Source organism: Vipera berus (genome assembly GCF_964194415.1).
Source record: "Vipera berus genome assembly, chromosome: Z".
Classification (NCBI taxonomy): Eukaryota; Metazoa; Chordata; class Lepidosauria; order Squamata; family Viperidae; genus Vipera; species Vipera berus.
This window is the reverse complement of record NC_138205.1, coordinates 63,612,562-63,634,242: the sequence shown is the minus strand read 5'-3', so window position 1 is coordinate 63,634,242 and position 21,681 is coordinate 63,612,562. Positions and strand designations below refer to the sequence as shown.

The 21,681-nt window shown below is 41.8% G+C and overlaps 1 protein-coding gene across 1 annotated transcript in view; it reads left to right on the top strand.

The window, feature by feature from the left end:
* Window positions 1-562: 562 nt before the first annotated feature.
* Window positions 563-21,681, top strand: part of ADCY1 (adenylate cyclase 1) — a gene marked incomplete at its 5' end in the record, with an annotated part of 490,247 nt that continues 469,128 nt past the window's right edge. Inside the window, one exon of the mRNA XM_081342918.1 lies at window positions 563-1,336. Coding sequence (XP_081199044.1) covers window positions 563-1,336 — 774 coding nt within the window. The remainder of the gene's footprint in view (window positions 1,337-21,681) is intronic.

The window sequence follows — 21,681 nt, the reverse complement described above, 5'->3', positions numbered from 1 at the left end:
TCTTCCAAATTGCCGCCTCTGATCAAACCAGCCTGTGCATCGAGTCTTTTGCCCATCCTCGTCTTTTGTCTCTCAGCCGTTCCTCTTTTTTGCTGGCTTTCCTGTTTTCGGACGAAGCCATTCGGGGATTGTATCCCCTGCAAGCTGCAGCCTAGGAAAGCCGAGTGTGCGAGGCGAGAAGCTATTAGCTATGTAGTGCGACCAGGGAATACCTCACATTGAATTAGAAGCGGCGGCAGCGGCACTCCAAAGCCTAGTGAGAGTGACTTTGCGCCTCAGAAAGTCGCTCTGAGGCCATCTGAAAAGCGGTCCTTTCCGGCGGTTGTTGTTGGGCGTGGCGGCGGCTCGGCAGGTGGGCTGCCTTCAGGGACTGCTCTTTTCTAGGCTGGCTTTCAGTGTCTAGAACCGCTCTTTCTCGCCACCACCCTTACCGCTTTCCCGCGTTCTCAAAAAAGCAGCCACCGCCCCCTTCCCGCCCCTCTTCCCCGGGTTTCTTTCCTAAGCTGAGCGACTGGAGCGACAGTGGCCGAAGCAGCGGAGGAGCTTTCCCTCCGCAGGGTTTATGAATGGCCCTGACATGGAGGAAATGCCGTTTCAGAAAGTCAAGAAGAGCAAAAAGACAAGGAAGAAGAAATGTTGCCGCCGCCGCCGCCGCTGCTGTTGTTGCTGCTGCTCCTTCACACCCGGCCCGCGGTTGGCAGCGCAGCCGCCGCCCCCAGCACCTCCGTCGGCTGCAGGCAGTGGTAGCAACGCTTCCGGAGCTGCGGCCGCGGCAGTGAGAACTGTCAGAGTGGGTCCCCCGGTCACCTTCCTGGATGGCGTCGCCTGTGAGGACCATTTCGACTGCAAGGAACTGGAATCGCTCTTCCAGAATTATAATCTGAAGCTGGAGCAGACGTCCACACTCAAAGCTCTGGCTGTACTGATCGCGCTGACGGCCAGCCTGGCGCTGCTGGAGCTGCTTTCGGGCCCCAGGCTGACCATTTCCAAGGGCTCCCATCCGGTACACTGTATCATCTTCCTCTCCCTCTTCATCGTCACCAATGTGAAGTACCTGCAAGTCACACAGCTGCAGCAGATCGTGAAGCTCTGCTTGCTTTTCAGCTTTACCTTCGCCTTCCTCTGCTGCCCTTTCTCAGTGGGAGCCTATAGCATGGAGTCACCCAGCGCCCCCGAGCAGGGTATGTGGCAGCTCATGCTGGTCATCTTCGTCTCCTACTCCCTGTTGCCCGTCCGCACTCTCCTGGCCATCGTCTTCGGTTTGGTAGTGTCCGTCTCACATCTCATAGTCACTGCCACTTCAGTCAGTGCCAAGAGACAACCCCTCTGGAAGACGGTGAGTAGGTCTTCTCCAAACAGTTCCTCACCTGGTTGTGCTTCAGTCTTCAAGAGGAGGAAGGGGGAAAATGCTAAGAAATATTCACAGTACAGTGTCTTCTTAGGGACTAATAAGGATTAGGACAAAACTAGCAGAATCTGTTTCTTAAAAATTATAAGAGTGTACAATATTTAAAATAAGTTGATTTCTGGTATTCATTTTCAAGATTCTGACAAATGCAAACAGTATTTGCAATCATACTATTATTCTATTATACAAGTAGCAAATTTATTTTTGAAAGATTGACAAATGTTTTGAAAATCTGTCGAACCAAAAGGCTTGGAATTGCAACATGATTTGCAGTTTAGGATGTGAAGTGTATGTTTTTGGATATTGGAAGCATGTGAAATTTGCTTCTCTTACAGGTTAGAGCATAATATCTATTGAGGATATTTGGTAGAAGTAAAGGGTAGTGTTGTATTGGCATGAGGTTCTCTTAAATTACAGATTAATGGTATGAATAACTGATCTAGATGTCTCAATAAGTGTATATGCTATTTGTTTTCTGGAACATAATGGATGTTCGACTGGTACTCTGAAGTATATCTTTCTCTGAATATATGTGTAACCATTATCACATACCTAATTTGGGTATATTTTAAATGAGAAAAAGGGTGTGGATAGGATAGGGTGGATGGATCATTATTTTTTCTTCTGTTCAATTGTGCCTGATTCTCAGAAACTGTATGAGCTGCAGTTTTATGGGCAAGGCTTTGCAGAAGTGGTTTGCCATTGCCTCTTTCTTAGGGCTGAAATAAAATGATAGGCCCAAGGTCACCCAGTTTTGTACTTAAGAATTAGAATTCATGGTCTCCCAAATTCTAACCTGATGCCTTAACTACTACATCAAACTGACTATATTTTATCTATTATGTGGTCGTAAAATAAGCCAAACAGTAAGTCATAGCATTTGAGGTGATTCTACCTGAAAAAAAATAATTTGATTAGTATTAAACAACCTTCCAGAATGTTTTGAGACTATTATGAAATACAGGAGAGTATAACTTTGCATTTTGTGATCAACTCTACTTCAGTATACCTAGAGGTCATCCAGCTGTCTTTGTGCCTAAGGCAGCCTAGAATTCATGATCTCCCAGTTTCTAGCCAGATGCCTTATAACCCAAGGGATAAAAGAAAGTTTGAATTAGGCTATCTGTGGTTTGATGGTGAGGAATTAATAATGATGTAAATTATTTTTATGAAAACATTAGAAGGGCAAACCATTTATTTTATTACTATTGAATATTTGAAAGGAATTGTGCATGTGTGTGTATTGCATGTGTGTGTGTGCACACACACACACACATATACATGCATATACATACATACATCCCATCCCATCCCATCCCATTTCCTAATATTTTCTTCCCCCTTTTGTTCCTTATCCCAATCAGAAAATCTTTCCACCTGCCTGAGATCTTTCTATTGGATCCATCTTATTGGCAGCAGATTTTTCTTTCACTATCTATGTGTAATATTCTGTTTAACTTCTTAAGAGGTTTCCTTTCCTGAATTATTTGTACAAAAAGCTGCTTTGCACCATCTTTAGAAATGTGATATTGCTATTTCTCCTCCCACTGCCTCACAAAAAGCTATTTATAGTCCTTCAGGGCTTCCTCAGGTGCCTACAGATTTATTCACTTGTACTGGGAATAAAGGAAAATAATAGGGATGGTTTACACACAAGTTTGTTGGACCAGCATGTCAACAAGGCTAGTTTCCATATATAATTCTGTTTTGAATCTAAGTTGAAAGAGCTTAAGAAAGATGGGGATCTATTTATTGTTAGATTTGACAGGGCAGATTTTTTTTTAAGAGAGAATAGCTATTTGGTTTAGAAGAATCTATTTTGATCAGAGTATAATACAAAAGGAAACAACCTTCTATTGTGCTTTCTGAGATTGTTTTCCTTGACTGAATAGATTGTCGTGACATACAAACATAAACACCCTCTGCCACAAGCATTAACACAAACCACAAGCTTAGGAGAGAGAGAGAGAGAGACAGAGAGAGAGAGAGAGAGAGAGAGAGAGAGAGAGAGAGAGAGAGAGAGGGAGAATTATGATTTGACCAGATAATCTGGTAGTGGAGAGAGAGAGAGAGAGAGAGAGAGAGAGAGAGAGAGAGAGAGAGAGAGAGAATGAATTATGATTTGACCAGATAATCTGGTAGTCTATTTTAAGTGCATGATTTAAAGATTCAATGAAGGGAATATATGTGGGTAATTGAAATTTAAATAATAGTTGAGAACTTTCAAATAAATCACTAGTTTTCAAAGCAATTGTACTATAAAATGTAACAAGAAACACTTAAACATTTCATTTCAAAAGCAAATGAAGTCTGATAGCACCTAATGTCTTTGAAAAACAGATGGAGCAAAGTTTTTCTTTGTTTGAATATAATAAAAAGATAACTATTTCTCTTTCCAGTGTTTCCAGCTAGTATTATTTTGTTAAATAACCAATTAACAATGTTTTGCCTTGTTTCATCCACTTATTTAGGAAGTAAATACATCTCTCTTATAATAGACCAACATTTTTGATTTAATCATATTTATTCAGAAGAAATTCCACAGAGAAATGGGACTCACTTCTTAGTAATAAGATTTAAGATTCTTCCAAATCTAAGTCAATATAGCATTGGTTGTGCCATTTTATTTTACATTTAACACATCACTGCTAAAATATTTGCATTATGTATGGGTGAATCCTTTTGCTGGATTTTCAGCCCAGTAGATGTTTTTGTATGTTTCTTTTATAATCAGTCTCAGTTGGAAACACTGGAAAGAGAAATAGTTATGGAAACTCTAAGCTAAGGTAGCCGTAGGGCCAATCTTAGACCTCTTTTTGTCTAGAGCAGACATGTCAAACACAAGGCCCGGGGGCCAGATCTGGTCCGTGAAGTGGTTTCATGTGGCCCGCGAAGCCATCCTGGAAACAGTGAGGGAACGGCCCCCACTGCCTTGGCTCTGGCCCAGAGACCCTCCTTCTGCCAGAGACCCTCAGATCTGTCCCAATCCTGCCCAGGCCCCCATAGACACCCTTGATGCGAACGATGTAGAGCTGGCCATGCCCACCCAGTAGGCCATACGCACTGTAGCCACACCCACCCAGTAGGCCACGCCCACCCTGGCCATACCCACCCGGCTCCTTGAGGGCAACCTCAACGCTGATGCGGCCCTCAATGAAATTGAGTTTGACACCCCTGGTCTAGAGGCACTGAATAATTTGGACCTAGTGGATCTAAAACCTGAGGCAAAATCATCTTTAGTTGGCACCTTCCAGTGAAATCACCATCAGGACATTTCTTGTAGCATTTTCTTTAGGTGGAATTGGTTCACAAAAACAGGTTCACATAACGCCCTCACTCCTTTCCTCCAGTACTATTTCTGTCTCTGTTTCAACATAATTTTTGGTTGGTGGCTATGTGGTTATATCCTGATTTCAATAGGATTTAGGTAACCTAATTGGATGCAGAATTTCCATATAAGAATGATTTCCATTCAAATATACATGGAAATAACCAGGTTTAAATCAATTTAGTTTGCTCATGGCAAATGTATTTTACAAAAAGCTTCAAAACTCCTAACTGAGGTTAATGTTTTATATATCTATTGTTTAGCTCCTTCAGAAACAGAATCTTCATTTTTATTCATTTATTCACCTATCTGTCTATCTATCTATCTATCTATCTATCTATCTATCTATCTATCTATCTATCTATCTATTAAATTTATATTCTGCTTGTCTTGTGGTGCAGTTGCTGCTTGTCCCCATCCTGGGATGTTAAATTGTTTTTGATAATATTAGGTAGCTTAGCTTTAACCAGCTGAAGGAGACAATGCTTTGACATATATAACATATATGTGGCCAACATGATTATATGTTGAGGCACATGGAATGCTGTTATTTATTATTTAATGTTATTTAATTGTCAGGTGTTTTCATTGAAGTTAAGAACTAAAGTGGAAGAACTGTTTAAATAAAACAGCAATTTGTGTATGTTTTTTCCCCTTTTACTTTTTGCATATGGGAGTGGATATTTGAAAGGAACATTTAATTACCAAATATGGCATCTCAATTTGCATCCCTGATGCAGTTGAATTCATCCCTTATATATGTTACCAGTGCATTAATAGTGTCTCAAGGATTTTAAGGGCTCCCTGACAAAGCATCTCTATGAGACCCTTAATTCATGAGATTCATGTTTGATTTATTGAGGATTCTGTGCAGAGATGAAGTTGATTTTCTTACAGCCAGTATTCCAGTAAGTACCACATGCGAAGCCTGTTTAAAATGATTATCTATTTATTTATGCTGCATCTGAAAATGGAACAGAATAGAATAGAGCTGGAAGGGACCTTCTAGTCCATTCCCCTGCTCAAGCAGGAGAACCTATACCATCTCAGACATGTGGCTGTCCAGTCTCTTCTTAAAACCCTCCAGTGATGGAGTGCCCACAATTTCTGAAGACAAGCTGTTCCACTGGTTAATTGTCCTCACTTTTAGGAAGTTTTTCCTTAACTCCAGGTTGCTGCTTGTCCTGCCTTCTGGTGCTTTGGAGGATAATTTGCCCCCTTTTATTTGTGGCAGCCCCTCAGATAGTGGAAAACTGCCTATGTTACCCCTATTTCTTATTTTCTTTAGATTAGCCAAACCCAAGTTCTACAGCCGTTCTTCATATGTTTTTGTCTCCAGGCCTTTGATCATCTTACTTGCTTCTTAGTCTTACTAAGGCAGTGATGGTGAACCTATGGCACACATGCCAGAGGCGGCACTCAGAGCCCTCTCTGTGGGCACACCTGCCGCCACCACTAGCAGCTTGCACAAGTCCATTAGGCTACCGCCAGTGCCCAGAGCAGCAGCCCTTCCCAGCACAAAGGAAGCAAAGCAGCCGGCTGGCAAGTTCAAGTACAAGTGGTAGAGCATGCCCCTATGCGCTCAGCTGCCCCACAGCAATGGCACCCCCACCCTACCGTCTGCCTCACCCTGCAAGATGAGCCTCCTGCCCACCACCCCACCCACCAGAGACCCCCTGGATGTCTCCCAATCCTGCCCAGCCCCCACAGGTAACCCCGCCCACCAAATTTGCCATGACCACATCAGCCATGCCCACCCAGTGGGCCATGCCACCCACCCACCCTGAGGGCACCACAATGCTGATGTTGCCCTGGCACTTTGCTATAAATAAGTGGGTTTTGGGTTGCGGTTTGGGCACTCGGTCTCTAAAAGGTTCGCCATCACTGTACTAGGGTTTTATAAAGTGGTACCAATACTTCATGTGATTTTGATTCTATGCCTCTATTTATACAACCCAGGATTGTACTAGTTTTTTTGGCTGCTGCCACACACTGCTGGCTCATGTTTAAGTGATCATCCACTAGTAGTAGTTTGTCGTCTACTTTGTCAAATGCCTTGCAGAAGTCTAAGTATACAATGTCCAGAGCATTTCGCTGGTCTACTAATTAAATCACTTTGTCAAAGAATGAAGTAAGATTTGTTTGGCATGATCTATTCTTAACAAACCCATGGTCGCTTTTAGTTATCCCTTTGTTTCTAGATGTTCACAGATCTATTTTTTTATTATATTTTCCAGGATATTCTCAGGTATTGATGTCAGACTGATTGATCTGTATTTTCCTGGGTCTGTTTTTTCCTCTTTTTTTTTGAAGATGGGAACCACTTCAGCTGTTTTCCATTCCTCAAGTATTTCCCTAGTATTCCAGGATTTTTGAAAGATATGGTACAATGGTTCTGAGATAACATCTGCCAGTTTCTTCAGAACTCTGGGATGTAATCCATCAGATCCCTGTGATTTATATTCATCAAGATCAGATAGGTGTTCTCTAACCATTTTCTTGCTTATTGTAGTTTTAATTTCTAGTCTGTCTAGTTATGTTTTTGACAGGTTGGGCTAGTTTCTTTTTGCATGAAGAATGAGCCTTTACTTTCTTGACTTCATCTTTGCAGATTCGGGCTATCTGCTGATATTCTGCCTTAGTTATATGTCCCTCTTTCCATTTTTTGCACTTATCCTTTTTGTCTTTCAGTTTATCAGAGAGATCTTTGTGCAACCATGCTGGTTTCTTCTTGGATTTCTTGTTTTTCTTTTTCAGGGATATTGTGTTGGACTGGGCTTTTATGATTATGTTTTTCACAGTTTCCCCACACTTCTTGAGTTGTTTTTCCTTTTAGGATTTTTGTCCATGGAATTTTTCTTTGACTCTCTCTGAGTTTGTTAAAATCAGCTAGATGTTTATGAAGATTCTCAGTCATCCAGGTCATAGTTATCCCAAAGATGCTTTGTCACGAGGCAACTGGACTTTCTTGTTTTTCTTTGAAGACATTTTTCTTCTCATCCAAGAAGCTTCTTCAGCTCTGACTGGATGGTGGGGAATTGAAACATTTATACTCCTTGCAGACAGCTGGTCATTTGCATTCTTTTATCAAGTCATTAGTGCTACCTAGAGGGTTATCTGTGTCTTCAGGGTCACCTGAGTAGTGCACATGTGTTTTAGTTTCTGTTTCTGAGAATCCAAGATAGAATAAAGAAAAATTATTTTTTTATTATTATTTATTGTTTTATCATAGAAAATAAAATACAAAACAGTAAAACATACAAACAAAATGTAACAAAACAAAAGTATACATTCAACCCTAACACCAACAAAAAATTTAAAAAGAAAAAAAGAGAGTGTGCAAAAAAAGAGAAAAAAGTGGTCAATTAAATTTAACATTAACATGTAGGGCTGGGTGATGAAAGAAAAGAAAAAGCATCAACAGGTTGAGCTAAAGATTATACTATACTAATCTTCAAATCCATCTGTTACCCATCTGTTATTATACTTAGCCAAGATTCAATCCATAGTTTGGTTCTCAGCTGCAGCAGCCTTTCCAGAAGGCTTCTGACTGCGAAATGCAGGCTGGAGCAGAATGAAGCTTCCCTTCGGCCACAGAAGTGGGCTGGCTGGCTGGGACTGCTGGTGCCGGAGGAGAGTGGAAAAGATACCTCCCCCCAAAATAAGACCTGGTGCCTCTTTTGGAGGAAAAAAATAAATAAGACCAGGTCTTATGTTGGGGGGAACACGGTATCAGAGTTAAAACAAACTAAAGATATTAAAAATATACAGATTAGAATGGATGAGACAGACACAAGGTTAGACCTTCTCAACCAAAATTTACTGTTTTTGATTTGAAACAGAAGGAAGTTTTTCTGTGCCTTAGGAATTCTGGAACAAATTCGCAACTTAATTGATATAATTGAAACAGAAATGACTAGATGGTTTAATGATGAGGAAGTAGACTTCTCTAAAGAAATAAACAATATTTTCCCCACAACAATAACAGTGTTATATGCATTGGACTTGGAGAGACTGACTGGCCCAAAGTCACTCAGTTGGCTTTCATGTCTAAGGCAGGACTAGAACTCACAATCTCCTGGTTCATACTCTTGCATTTTACCGTAAGTTGTTCTCTTTTGGATTTTAGGCTGATTTTGACTTATGTTTGAACACACTGTTCTATTTTCTTCTAAATAATTCCTGACAATTGAACCATGAAGCTCTCTTTAGGAACTACAGGTTCTGAGTATTAAAAAGTAAGAAAAATAAAACTTGTTAAACACTTAACTCAAAATATGTTACAAATATACATTCCTATCCTTTATATTGGTTTCCATTACAGAATATACAATTATACAGCAACATAGCATATAGTGTCTGCAGTATGCCTGGCCCAAGATTACTAATTAATTGTTTATAGTTTGCAGTGATTTATAGCAAATGTAATAGACTTTGTATTTCTTGACTGAACTAAATACCACAAGGCTCCATCTTAGGCCCAGTACTCTTCAATATCTTCATTTATGACTTAGGTGAGAGAATAGAAGGGGAACTCATCAAATTTGCAGATGACACTAAACTGGCAGGAATAGCCAACACCCCAAAAGACAAGCTCAAGATCCAAAAAGATCTTGACAAACTTGAACAATGGGCCCTATCCAACAAAATGAGTTTTAATGTGGAGAAAAGCAAAGTTTTACATTTAGGCAGGAAAAAAATCAAAGCTTTATGTAAAGAGTAGGTGAGTCCTGGCTCAAAAACAGCAACTGTGAGAGGGATCTTGGAGTCCTAGTGGATGATCACTTGACTATGAGCCAGCAGTGTGCAACAGCTGTCAAAAATGCTAATACAATCCTGGGTTGTATAAACAGAGGCATAGAATCAAGATCCATAAAATCTTTCAAATATCTTAATATTTGCATTTTTGTATGTAAATTGATTCATGTTGGGGGATTGGAATGGAGTGACTTTACCAGCTTTAGAAAGATCATCGTCTAAAGGGTTTAAACCCTCCCAGGGTAAACTACGCAAGATTTTCTTCGACATGATAGATAACTTAGTATTAATAGCATTAATAGACTCGTGGAGATATAAAAATGGCTCAGCTAGAGAATATACTTTTTTTTCCAGAAAGACATAAACCCTTTTCAAGGATTGACATGATTTGGATTTCTAAAATCTTTCCAAGTAAAATTTAAAAAGTTGATATTTTACCTAAATCCTTCTGTGATCATACCCAGTGTTTTTGATACTTAGAGGAAATAGGTTGAATTATAAAGTAAAGGTAAAGGTAAAGACTAGCACATGCGTGCTAGTCATTTCCAACTCTAGGGGCCGGTGCTCATCTCCATTTCAAAGTCGAAGAGCCAGCGCTTTTTCGAGGATGTCTCCGTGGTCATGTGGCTGGCATGACTAGATGCCAAAGGCGCACAGAATGCTGTTACCTTTCCACCATAGTGGTCCCTATTTTTCTACTTGCATTTTTACGTGCTTTCGAACTGCTAGATTGGCAGAAGCTGGGACGAGTAACAGGCGCTCACTCTGTTATGCGGCACTCGGGATTTGACCCGCCAATGTGCCGACCATCTGATTGACAAGCTCAGCATCCTAACCCACTGAGCCACCGCATCCCTAGGTTGAATTATAGATGGAGACTAAATGAAGTTATTTTGTAAAAGTAGGTGATTGTGAAAGATTGTGAAAGACTTTTTAACTTTTATGGTGGGCATGTGATAAGACAAAAAAACATTGAAGTAGGATTCATATATTAATGGAGAAAATCCTTAAAGTGAATATAAAGATTAAACTAGAAACTTTCCTTTTGGGCCTAATGGAAAGAGAACTGGGAAAAAAACCTGGAACTCTGATTTTATGTATGGTGACAGCAGCAAGACTGCTTTATGCACAAAAGTCGAAGGATGCCTCGATTCCTACTATTGACAAATGGCTGATGGAATGAGCAGAGATGGCCAAATTGACTGTGCTGATAAAAGAAAAGAATATAAATACTTTTGTTTCTACTTGGAAACCTCTTCTAGACTTTGTGCTTGAGGTGGAAAAAAATGATATCATGAGTTTGGGTTTTATCAATTAGACTGATTTGCTGATACAGAAATGGCTAGTGCATATTACTATAAAAATGAAAAAAGTTGAGATTTGATTTTAATGTCTGATTTTACTACAACAGAGAGAGTAGGAAGTCAATATCTTTTTGTTTCTTTCCCCCCTTTCTTCACACCTTTTTTGTTTTCCCTTTTTCTACTGTTGTCCCTGTCAAGGTATAAATCACCTTAGTAGAGGGCGAAGGACCGTGTTTCAGAGGATGCATGATGTGCATGAAGGAAGGAAATAAAACACAACGCATAATCTTACTAAATACCTTTTAATTACAAAAATATAAAAACTATATATTAAAAAGAGAGCTAGCTGACTACATCCTAACGTAACAGACAGTAACAGCAAAGTGAAAGACAATAAAGAATAACTGTGAGAACTTTTTCTAGACATGCGCACAAAAGAGTCTGAAACCATAACATAACTGGTCATATGGGATTCACTATGGTTACCAGATTAGCTATCACCACAGGTGCAGAAAGCAGGGGAAATGTACAGTTAGAAATGAACTTTTCTGATGAACAAAAAAACACGTGCAGTGACATTCCCCTTCTTTCGTCAGCAAAGTGAAGACTCAGGTAAGGCACATCTTCTCACGCAGATACTCATGCTGGGCTGTAGGAAGTGGTTTGTTCAGCATATCAGCAATTTGATCACATGCAGGCACATACTGTAATGTCACAAAACCTTGTTTAACCAGTTGTCTTATGTTTTGATATCGGATGTCAATGTGTCTGGACTTTGAACCTGTAAAATGTGTTTCAGAAATATAAACCACAGATTCATTATCTTCCATCACAGTGATCGGTCGAATCAGATGTGTCCAGATATCTGTGAGTAAAGCATCAAACCAGGTTAAAGAATTGCATGCATCAGACACACAAGAATACTCAGCTTCTGTGGAGGAACAAGAAACAAAATTCTGTTTACGCACATGCCAGTAAACAGGACAACCATTTAAGAACATCATGTAACCTGAAGTACTTTTCCGTGACTTCTTATCACTCGCCCAATCTGAATCTGCATAACAACATAACTCTGCATAATCAGTATGTGTTGGTTCCAACAACAACTTCATGTCTTTTGTGTGTTTTAGATACCTCAATAACTTCTTAACACATGTCCAATGAAACTGTTTTGCCTTACCTACATGTTGCGATAGGAGATTAACACTAAGTGCAATGTCAGGTCTAGTCCAACTACTAATATACAGCAGCGACCCAATGACTGAGCGATATAGTGTTTGATCTTCGAACTCAGGACTTGGTTCATGTGCCAAATTGTGAAAATCGGTTTGCATGGGTATACTCACAGGCTTAGCATCCTCCATGTTGCAGTGATGTAACAGTTGTTCAATCTTCTCTTCTTGTGTGAGACTAAACCTCGTCTGAGTTTTGGTAACTTGAACACCTAAATAAGTGTTAATACATCCTAAAGACTTCAATGTGAAAAACTTTTGTAAAGCTTTAGCAAAAACCTCACTCATCTGCTTATTTGGACCAATATAAACAATATCATCGACATAAACAAGAATTATCTCACACGTATTATCAGATCTTTTTGTAAACACGCATTCATCTGTTTCGGACTTAATAAAGCCCATTGAATTTAGTTTGTCAGAAAGACATAAGTACCACATTAAACCAGACTGTTTCAGACCATAAAGACTTTTGTGTAGAAACCAGGTATCCCCTTCTTGCTGTCGAAAACCTGGAGGACCTTTGACATAAATGTCTTCGTCAAGATCAGCGTGTAGATAAGCTGTTTCAACATCAAACTGGAAAACTTCCAGGCCAAGGATAGTTGCAGTGGCTAAGGCGATTTTCACACTCTCAGTCCGCACTGTGGGTGAGTATGTATTTGTATAGTCCTCAGGATAACGTTGAGCGAAACCCTGGGCTACAAGTCTGGCCTTGTACAACGACTCACCATTCGGCTTCTTTTTGATCCTGTAGACTCATCGAGTACCAATAACTTTCTTGTTGGCTGGAGGGCTTGCAGGTGTAAACACATGAAGTTTCTTTAGACTGTCCATTTCAGCCTGCATTTCCTCAAACCATTTATCTTGCTCTGATTCAGGAAGATGTTTGATCTGTGTGAACTTCTCAGGTGGAAGTGTAACATTACAAATCAAAGGTACAGGTGTTTTTGTTACTTGCCACGAATAACGTTTTGGAGGGATTCCCTTTGTGGACCTCTTGGAACGTCTCGGAACAACCGTCCATTCTTCTTCCGTGTCGTCCTCGTCTTCATCATCGTCGCCAGCGGCAGCATCGGCAGCTTGCGAAGACGGAACAGTAGGTTGAGCAGAACTTGTGGAAGGAACATTATCCTGTGAATCTTGATCATCAGGTTGCGTGGCATCAGCAGCATCATCTCTAGGAAAATAAACTCCAGGATCGTTAGAATGAATCCTGGACCAGTCAGCATCTTCCTCAAAAGTAGCAGATTGTGAAACCACAATAACATGATGGGAGTCAATGTATTTGCTCCATTTTGAATTATCACCAATACCCATAAATCTCATCCTTTTTGCTGCAGGATCCCCTTTCTTTCTTTGGGCTAAGGGAATATTCACCATAGCGTATGAACCAAAAATATGGAGATGTGAGAGGTCAGGCTTGTGTCCATACAACATGAAATAAGGGGTCTGATTTATCACACTACTCCAAGTACGGTTGATGATATGGTTAGCATATTTGATAGCTTCACCCCAGTATGGAAGACCAAGGTTGGCATCTTCAAGAAGGCAACGCATCATGGTTTGCAAAACCCCATTTCTGCGTTCTGCCACTCCATTTTCAGCTTGAGTATAAGGAGCAGATGTCTGATGAACTATCCCATTCTCATGCATCCAGTCCTGGAAACGCTGAGACATGAATTCAGCACCGCGATCACTCTGGATTCTGGCATTGTTGACCTCGAATTGGGTATAGACAAGACTAGCAAAGTCTTTAAAGATCTGAAAGGTCTCAGATTTTTCTTTCATAGGATATACATATCCATATCTAGAATAATAATTCTAAATAATAATAATTGGGACGCGGTGGCTCAGTGGGTTAGGACGCTGAGCTTGTCGATCAGAAGGTCGGCAGTTTGACGGGTCGAATCCCGAGTGCCGCATAACAGAGTGAGCGCCTGTTACTCGTCCCAGCTTCTGCCCACCTAGCAGTTCGAAAGCACGTGAAAATGCAAGTAGAAAAATAGGGACCACTCCGGTGGGAAGGTAACAGTGTTCCGTGCGCCTTTGGCGTCTAGTCATGCCGGCCACATGACCACGGAGACATCCTCGGACAAACGCTGGCTCTTCGGCTTTGAAACGGAGATGAGCACTGGCCCCTAGAGTCGGAAACGAATAGCACGCATGTGCGGGGGAACCTTTACCTTTACCTTTTTATCTAGAATAATTATCAGTGATTGTCAAGAAATATCTTTTACCACCAAGTGTTGGTGCAAAAGGACCCACTATGTCAGTGTGTACCAAATAAAAAATGTGTGTTGACAGGCGTGTAGCGCATTTTGGAATTGCTGCTGCTTTGGATTTGGCTTTCTTGCAGACAGCACAGTCCAAGAACACCTTACACCCCTTTAGATCCAAACCTCTTGCGAACTCTGGCATCTTCTTCAGAACACGGAAACTGGCATGACCCAATCTTCTATGCCACTTATGGATACACCTGGAATGCAAAGGTTTACCTGTTAGTGAATTCTCAACATTAGCATTTTTATCAGGAACCCCAGGCTTGTCATGAGCAACCTGTGTCTTTTTTGTATTTTTGTTGTCTTTAGGAACCTTTGGAGTAGCAACAGGATCTCTCTCTGTGACATCTCTCTCTGGGCCTGTGCTTTTTGGAACGTGTATACTTGCCTGCTCTTGCTGCTTAGACTTTGGTTTTATGTAATAAACACCACCAATCACCATGGTTTCAGCAACAATATCTCCATCTTTAACTATGTAACTTGCTTTTTCAAGATGATGGACCTGAAAATGAGAAAACCTAGACAAATGACTGTGACTAAGCAAATTACTACTGGCAGACGGAACGTAGTAAACATCAGGAATGAGAGCACTGAGCTCTTCAATATAAACAGTTCCTTTTCCCATGATCTGAACAGGATGATTTGAAAAAGAGTAAAGTTCACAAAGTTCAGGTTCAGGCTCATGCATCTCTGTGCAAAGCTCTTTTCTGTAGGTAACATGTAATGCTGCTCCACTGTCCAAAGTCCAAAGAAGTTGTCTGTTGTACTCTGGTTGAGACTGTGGATCGTTGGTCACAACCAATGTGACAAGTGGAGCTTGTGGATCATGCCTGGAACCACGACCACCACCTTGTCGTCCATCTCTACCTCTGCCTCCTCTGGAATCTGTTCCTCTGGGCTGGTATGTGACGGGCGCTGGAACTCGTTGGGGACAATCCCAGGTGGCACGTCCCACATGATTGCAGATGTAGCATCTTGGCATCCTTGGAACGTAGGCCCTTCCAAGGCCCCTTCCAAGGGCCTTGAAGCTCTTGATGCAGGTGGTTCCCTTAAATGTGGTGCAGCTAGCATAAGTGCCTCTTCTTCGGTTAAAATTCTGCATACATGATCCACTGTGCATTGAGCAATAGGCACTTGATTAATCTTAGAAATAGCATCTTTCCACTCATGATTCAAAGAATTGATGATAATGCTGATCATTTGAAAATCATCAATAGGATAGCCTTTTTCACCCAGTTCTTTTCTAATACCTTTCATTTTAGTCAAATGTGCTCCAATATGTTCACCAGGTTTTAATCTGGAACCATGGAACTCAGACAAAAGTAAACATGTTGACTCAATTGATGTAGGCCGATAACATGTCTCTAACTGAGTCCAAATTTGTTGGGCAGCTGCATCTTGTGAAAACGTGAGCTGCAATTCAGTGTCCATTGACATCAATAATGTTGTGCATGCTCTATTATCCAAGTCCCATATGTCAGGAGTCCATGGCTGGGCAGGAGGATTAAACACCATCATGTGAGTACCTTCTCTGCGTACCAAAAGTCCAAACTCACTGACCTATGCCCTGTAATTCTGTCCTGACTTCTTTAATTTTGAGTCACCAGCCAGTGGTACAATAGAAGGTGTTTGATGAGGAATATACAATTGAGGTACTGGCTGTGCAGGTTGTGCAATGTGACCATAACCTGCAGGGGGCACCAGTGGTCTCTGTGCCTGTGCCTGGACATGCGGCAGTTGCATTGAAGCTGCCGGTAGTATTGGTGCTGGCTGTGACTGTCTTTGAGCTGCTATTCCACCCTGGCCAGCAGGAGGCACTGGCGCTGGGGCTGCTGCAGTAGCATAACCTGCAGATGACACTGGCCTTCGCATATAAGAACCCAGTGGCAATTGCATGTGGGCTAAATATGGCTGTGCTCTGCCAGGTAGAGGGACTTGCATAGAAGCAATATTAACAGGAGAAGCAATAGTAACAGGAATCTTAGCACCATCAGGGGCTGGAGCCTCAGATAACGGCAGATATCTTGAGTCTCTGAGCAAAGATTCCTGCATGGACAATTGCGAGAGTGAGAGCTCCAATTCATGTCTTAATGCAGCTTCACCAGTAGATGGTGCTATAACATTTGCTTCATGCATCACTGTGGCTCTGTATGTCCTTTGGGAAAGCCCATAATCATGTGACATAAGAGCCTCCTGTTCCCATTTGTCTGGCATGACACTCCATGATGGGCATGACTTTGGCTTTGGGGAAGAAGGAGGCAATATGGCTTCTTCTTGTGGGTGTGGCAATATGGCCAGTTCTTGCTCATAACTCCTCTCATATTGCTGAACCATTGATACATATTCCTTTGCCTGCTGCAAACACTTTTCAAAAACCCCAATTTGTTCACAGTAGCCTTGCATAGCCCTATCTCGCATAGTTTGCTTGGGGCTTGAAGGAGCAGAAGGAATTTTCTTCAGCTTAACTTTAGGTTTCGCTCCAAGCCCTTGAAATTCATCTTGAGCCCCTGGAGTGTGAACATTTTCAAGAGCAGCTGCCAGGGAGCTTGGAAAAGTAGAAAAAGGAGTGACTGACCTTGCATCGTTGACAGGAGCAGGTGCATCGTCTCCAAGGCGTGTGGCTGAAGCGATTGGAGTTTGTAAAGTTGAAGGGAGATGCCCCACAGACAGGCTCCTAGCCTCCCTTTTCATCCGTGGCTTCCTTCCTGACATGTTTCAGCAGTTAATCACCGCTGCCTCGCTAGCACTAACTAACTGATAACAGCCGCAGAAACATGCATCTCTAAAAAAATAAATCAAACCATCCTCGATACCAAATGTCAAGGTATAAATCACCTTAGTAGAGGGCGAAGGACCGTGCTTCAGAGGATGCATGATGTGCATGAAGGAAGGAAATAAAACACAACGCATAATCTTACTAAATACCTTTTAATTACAAAAATATAAAAACTAAATATATATTAAAAAGAGAGCTAGCTGACTACATCCTAACGTAACAGACTAACAGCAAAGTGAAAGACAATAAAGAATAACTGTGAGAACTTTTTCTAGACATGTGCACAAAACAGTCTGAAACCATAACATAACTGGTCATATGGGATTCACTATGGTTACCAGATTAGCTATCACCACAGGTGCAGAAAGCAGGGGAAATATACAGTTAGAAATGAACTTTTCTGACGAACAAAAAAAAACGTGCAGTGACAGTCCCCTACTATTTACTTTTGTATTTTCACATTTTAAGTTATAAATGAATAAAATTTAATAATAATAAAAAAGAATCAAGATCACGTGAAGTATTAATACTGCTTTATATGAAACCCTAGTGAGACCACACCTGGAATACTGCAACCAGTTTTGGACACCATATCACCAAAAAGATGTTTAGAGTTTGGAAAAAGTACAGAAAAGAGCAACTAAGATGATCAAAGGCCTGGAGACTAAAGCATATGAAGAACTGTTGCAGGACTTGAGTTTGGTTAGTCTAAAGAAAAGAAGAAATAGGGGTGATATGATAGCAGTATTCCAGTATCTGAGGGGCTGCCATAAGAGGGGGTCAAATTATTTTCCAAAGCACCAGAGGGCAGGATAAGAAACAATGTTTGGAAACTGACCAAAGAGAGCAGCAACCTGGAATTAAGGAGAAACTTCCTAAGTGTGAGGACAATTAACCAATGGAACAGCTTGCCTTCAGAAATCGTGAGTGCTCCATTACTTGGTATTTTTAAGAAGAGACTGGACAGTCACTTGTCTGAGATCGTATAGGTTTTCCTGCTTGAGCAGGGGGCTGAACTAAAAGACTTCCAAGGAGACCCTTCCAGCTCTAATTCTAATTCTGATTCTAATTCTATTCTATTCTTTCCCCCATTATAGAAAAACATTTTCAGTCATCTGTAATTGCACTTGTGATGCTTTCTAAAAAGACTGAAGTAATTATCCATGGACATAAAATTAGAAAATAAAGGTATTATTAATAAACACTGAAAGGATTGTGCTTCAAATATATATAAGTGTAACACTGATGACTGTTGAGAGGACAGCTATCTATAGGCAGTGCTGACATTTGCTCAACTCTGTTTTCTAGTTAGAGCTGAAAGCAAACCTTGTATTTTTAACAGTTACTGTATAGGATAATACCAAATAATAAGATCATCTTGATATCAAGAAGGTTTGTTGTGAGCAATTTGTGGTGTAGACCAAAAACTTTCCAAAAAGGTAGTATGTTTTTTGATGTTATGTAACATTAGCATTTGTTCTAACGTACCTTGGGTATGTTATTTAGCATTGTGGGAGCAGTATAAATTTTAGAAATAAAGAAAATAGAAAAAATAAGAAAAAATAAAAGCAAATCGCTGCATTTTCAGCCATCCCATTTCCTCACAGAAGGAGCTCCCCATCTCCCCAAGATCTCTGTTCAGATAAAAAGTGTTTGAGTGTTTGATCGTTAAGACAATATATAATAAACAGCAAAGGTAATTGTCAATGGGGACTATACAGAGAACTTTAATATAAAGAAAGGCACAAGACAAGGATGTCCACTATCCCCACTGTTATTTATACTAATGTAATGTATTGGTCTTATCTGTTTTAATTCACTTGCTTAATGTCTGACTTACTTTCTATGTGTTATGTAACGGTTGCTGTTGCTGAGCTAGACTTGCTGTCTCCAGGCTGTTAATTAGGTTTGGGGCGGAAAACTGCTACTTTAAACATGTTGGTCGTCGCCTAGAGGCCAACCATATAAATAGCTGCACAGCAGCTATTAGCTTGCTTCTGTTACATTCTGAGTTTGAATAAACTTGTTGCTGTTTCAACACTTTGTCTCGCTTAATGCCTCAAGGACCGAATATTTAACACTGGCAATGAGGATGGGATCTGCTCCTTCATCATAAGAGCCTGAAGTCATTAGGGGATGAGGCCAGCTCCAGAGCCTGTCAGGAACGACATTCCCTCCCTCAGTCTGCCTAGCAAGCCACGCTGGAGACCATCAGGCCCTAAGGATCTGTCCTATGGCCTATGCAGAAGCCGGCAGCACAAGGCAACGTGAGGAACAAGCAACAAAAGAAACCATGGTGAAAGTAGGGAAGCTCAAAGAATTTGATGTGACACACCCAGAGAGATGGACGTCTTACATTTCCTGCATAGAAAACTACCTCTGTGCAAATCAGGTCGGTGAAGATGGGTTGAAGGCCGTGGCACTCCTCTGCGTGTGTGGCCCAGCCACATTTGATATTGCCAAGAACTTGGTCATCCCAATGCCGCTAGAGTCCGTCATGCAGACTTGAAGAAAAAGCTCCGAGACCATTCTCTAGCATGATAGATGGAGAATCCATGAATGGGTTAACTGTCTTCCTGCCCAATTAGACTAAGTCAGTCAAACTTGCCACGCCTCTCTTGGGCCAGGACACCTCCCAGTCGCAACTTAGTCTGTGCCCAGAAAAGATGTAGCAAATTTGGCTCCCAGAATCCTGCTGAGTCATCTCTTCAGAGTAATTGAGCAGGTCGTATAGTTTTTTCCCCTTTGTGGATTCTTCTCTCCCTCTGCCCTGGGATCAGTGCAGTATCTGGCTTCTCCTTCCCCTTTCCAGCTGCAAGCTCTGTCTGAGCTGCAGCCTTCCAAAAATCTCAGGCTTTCATTTTTGGTGGCCGCCATTTTGAATGCCTGCTGTTTATTGTTGGTTCGTGGGGAGGTTTCTCAGTTCAGCTGTTTCTTTAAGAGTGCCTGAAATTTCATGAGCTCGTGAAAACATTCCCTTTTTCTAGCTGCAAGCTCTGAATAAACTGCAGCCTCCTCTGACTTCTCTGGCTTTTGTTTTCGTGGCATGTTTATTGCGGCCGCCATTTTGATTTCTGTTTTTGAATTTTACAAATCCGTGGGGAGGCTTTCACTTAGAAATTCTTCATTGCCTGTTTTTAAGCGTGCCTGAAGTCGCAGAAGCACATGAAGAGTTTAACATTTGCTTTCCTTCTATCCAGTCTTGAGGGGAAGGAACAGATTCCCTCCTGTGCTCATTTTCAGTAACAGCCACCATTTTGGGCGTTGCTATCATCCCCGTTCTTCTGGAAGGCTTTTGGCTTGGTTTGTCTTTGCCAGCTCAGGAGGGGGAGAGGGTGGATTTCAAGCACCCCCAAACTACAGAATTGCAGTTTGCTTTGTAAATCCAAGGGAAGCTGGCCTTTGAGGTGCTGGACAGGCACAGGGCCTCTTTTCAGGCTTCTTCCTTCTAATCATTGCAGAGGGCTCTGAGTTCAGATTCCTTTTGCTTGCAGTTCAATTTTTGTGTGGTCATCAGTTTTATGTTGGCTCAACAACATCAGACCCATTCATTGTTTGTCTTGTCTCCACAACTTTTCAGAAGTGAATGGTCAAGCACAGGAGGCTTCAACTGCACTTCTAGGCCTCAACCTAGTGGTTCTCATTGTCCATTCCAACAAAGTGTACTGACTGTGTCATTCTTGGCCTCGCTGCCACCAACTACGACTAGTGAGTTGGCTGTTATCACTGAGGTGACCTTGTCACCACTAGGTATCTACCTGTGAGCTGGCCGTTATCACTGAGGTGATCTTGCTGCCATGGTAGACTTGGCCTGTGCTCCAAAGGTGCTTCAACTAGTTTTAAGGCCATCAGGAGTTTGCAGGTGTGCCAGTTGCCATAGAGTACTTTTTGATCCCTGGGAATGGCACACAGCCTCAGATCAGTACTCTGTTCCTCTGTTTGAGATCCCTCTCAGCATTCCACTGAGATATCTCCCAATTGTGATGGCAGACAATTGGGAGATTAAATTTATGCAATCAAAGCATAAGTCCTCCAAACTGGAGGCTGCTGGAAAGCTCAAGGCCAAAGCCAAGGTCATGTCAGACAAAAGGTCTTCCAAGGTGGCAGAGAAAGAGGCCAGCAGGAGGCACCAGGCCTTAGAAAGACAGTTTGCCAAGGCCCAGAAACAGGGCACGAGGGGCGCTGAACAGGTTGTCTCTCTTCTGGCAGAGGACTCTGTATTTGGGCCACAGCTTCCTCCTCCTCCCTCATCTTCCCAGAGGGTCTGGTCTCCAGAGGGGGATGATGATGTCCAACCTTATCTTCCCAGGGGTGAGCAAGAGGAGATGGTTTCCTTTACCTAGGGACCAGGTATCCGACTGCTGCCTCCAGTCCCCAGAGCAACGCAGTCCAGGCCCGAGGCCACCTTTACGCCCACAGCAGCCAGTCTTCGGCCCTCAGAGGCATAGGGAATGTGGTCGCTGGAGCAATTTCAGGCTCTGGTCTTCCAGGCGGTCACCCAGGGATTGGCCTTACAACGTCAACAAAGGTATGCACCCAAATCGGTGGCCTCAATGACCCCGCCTTATCTTCCCCAGTTGGGAGCACCCATAT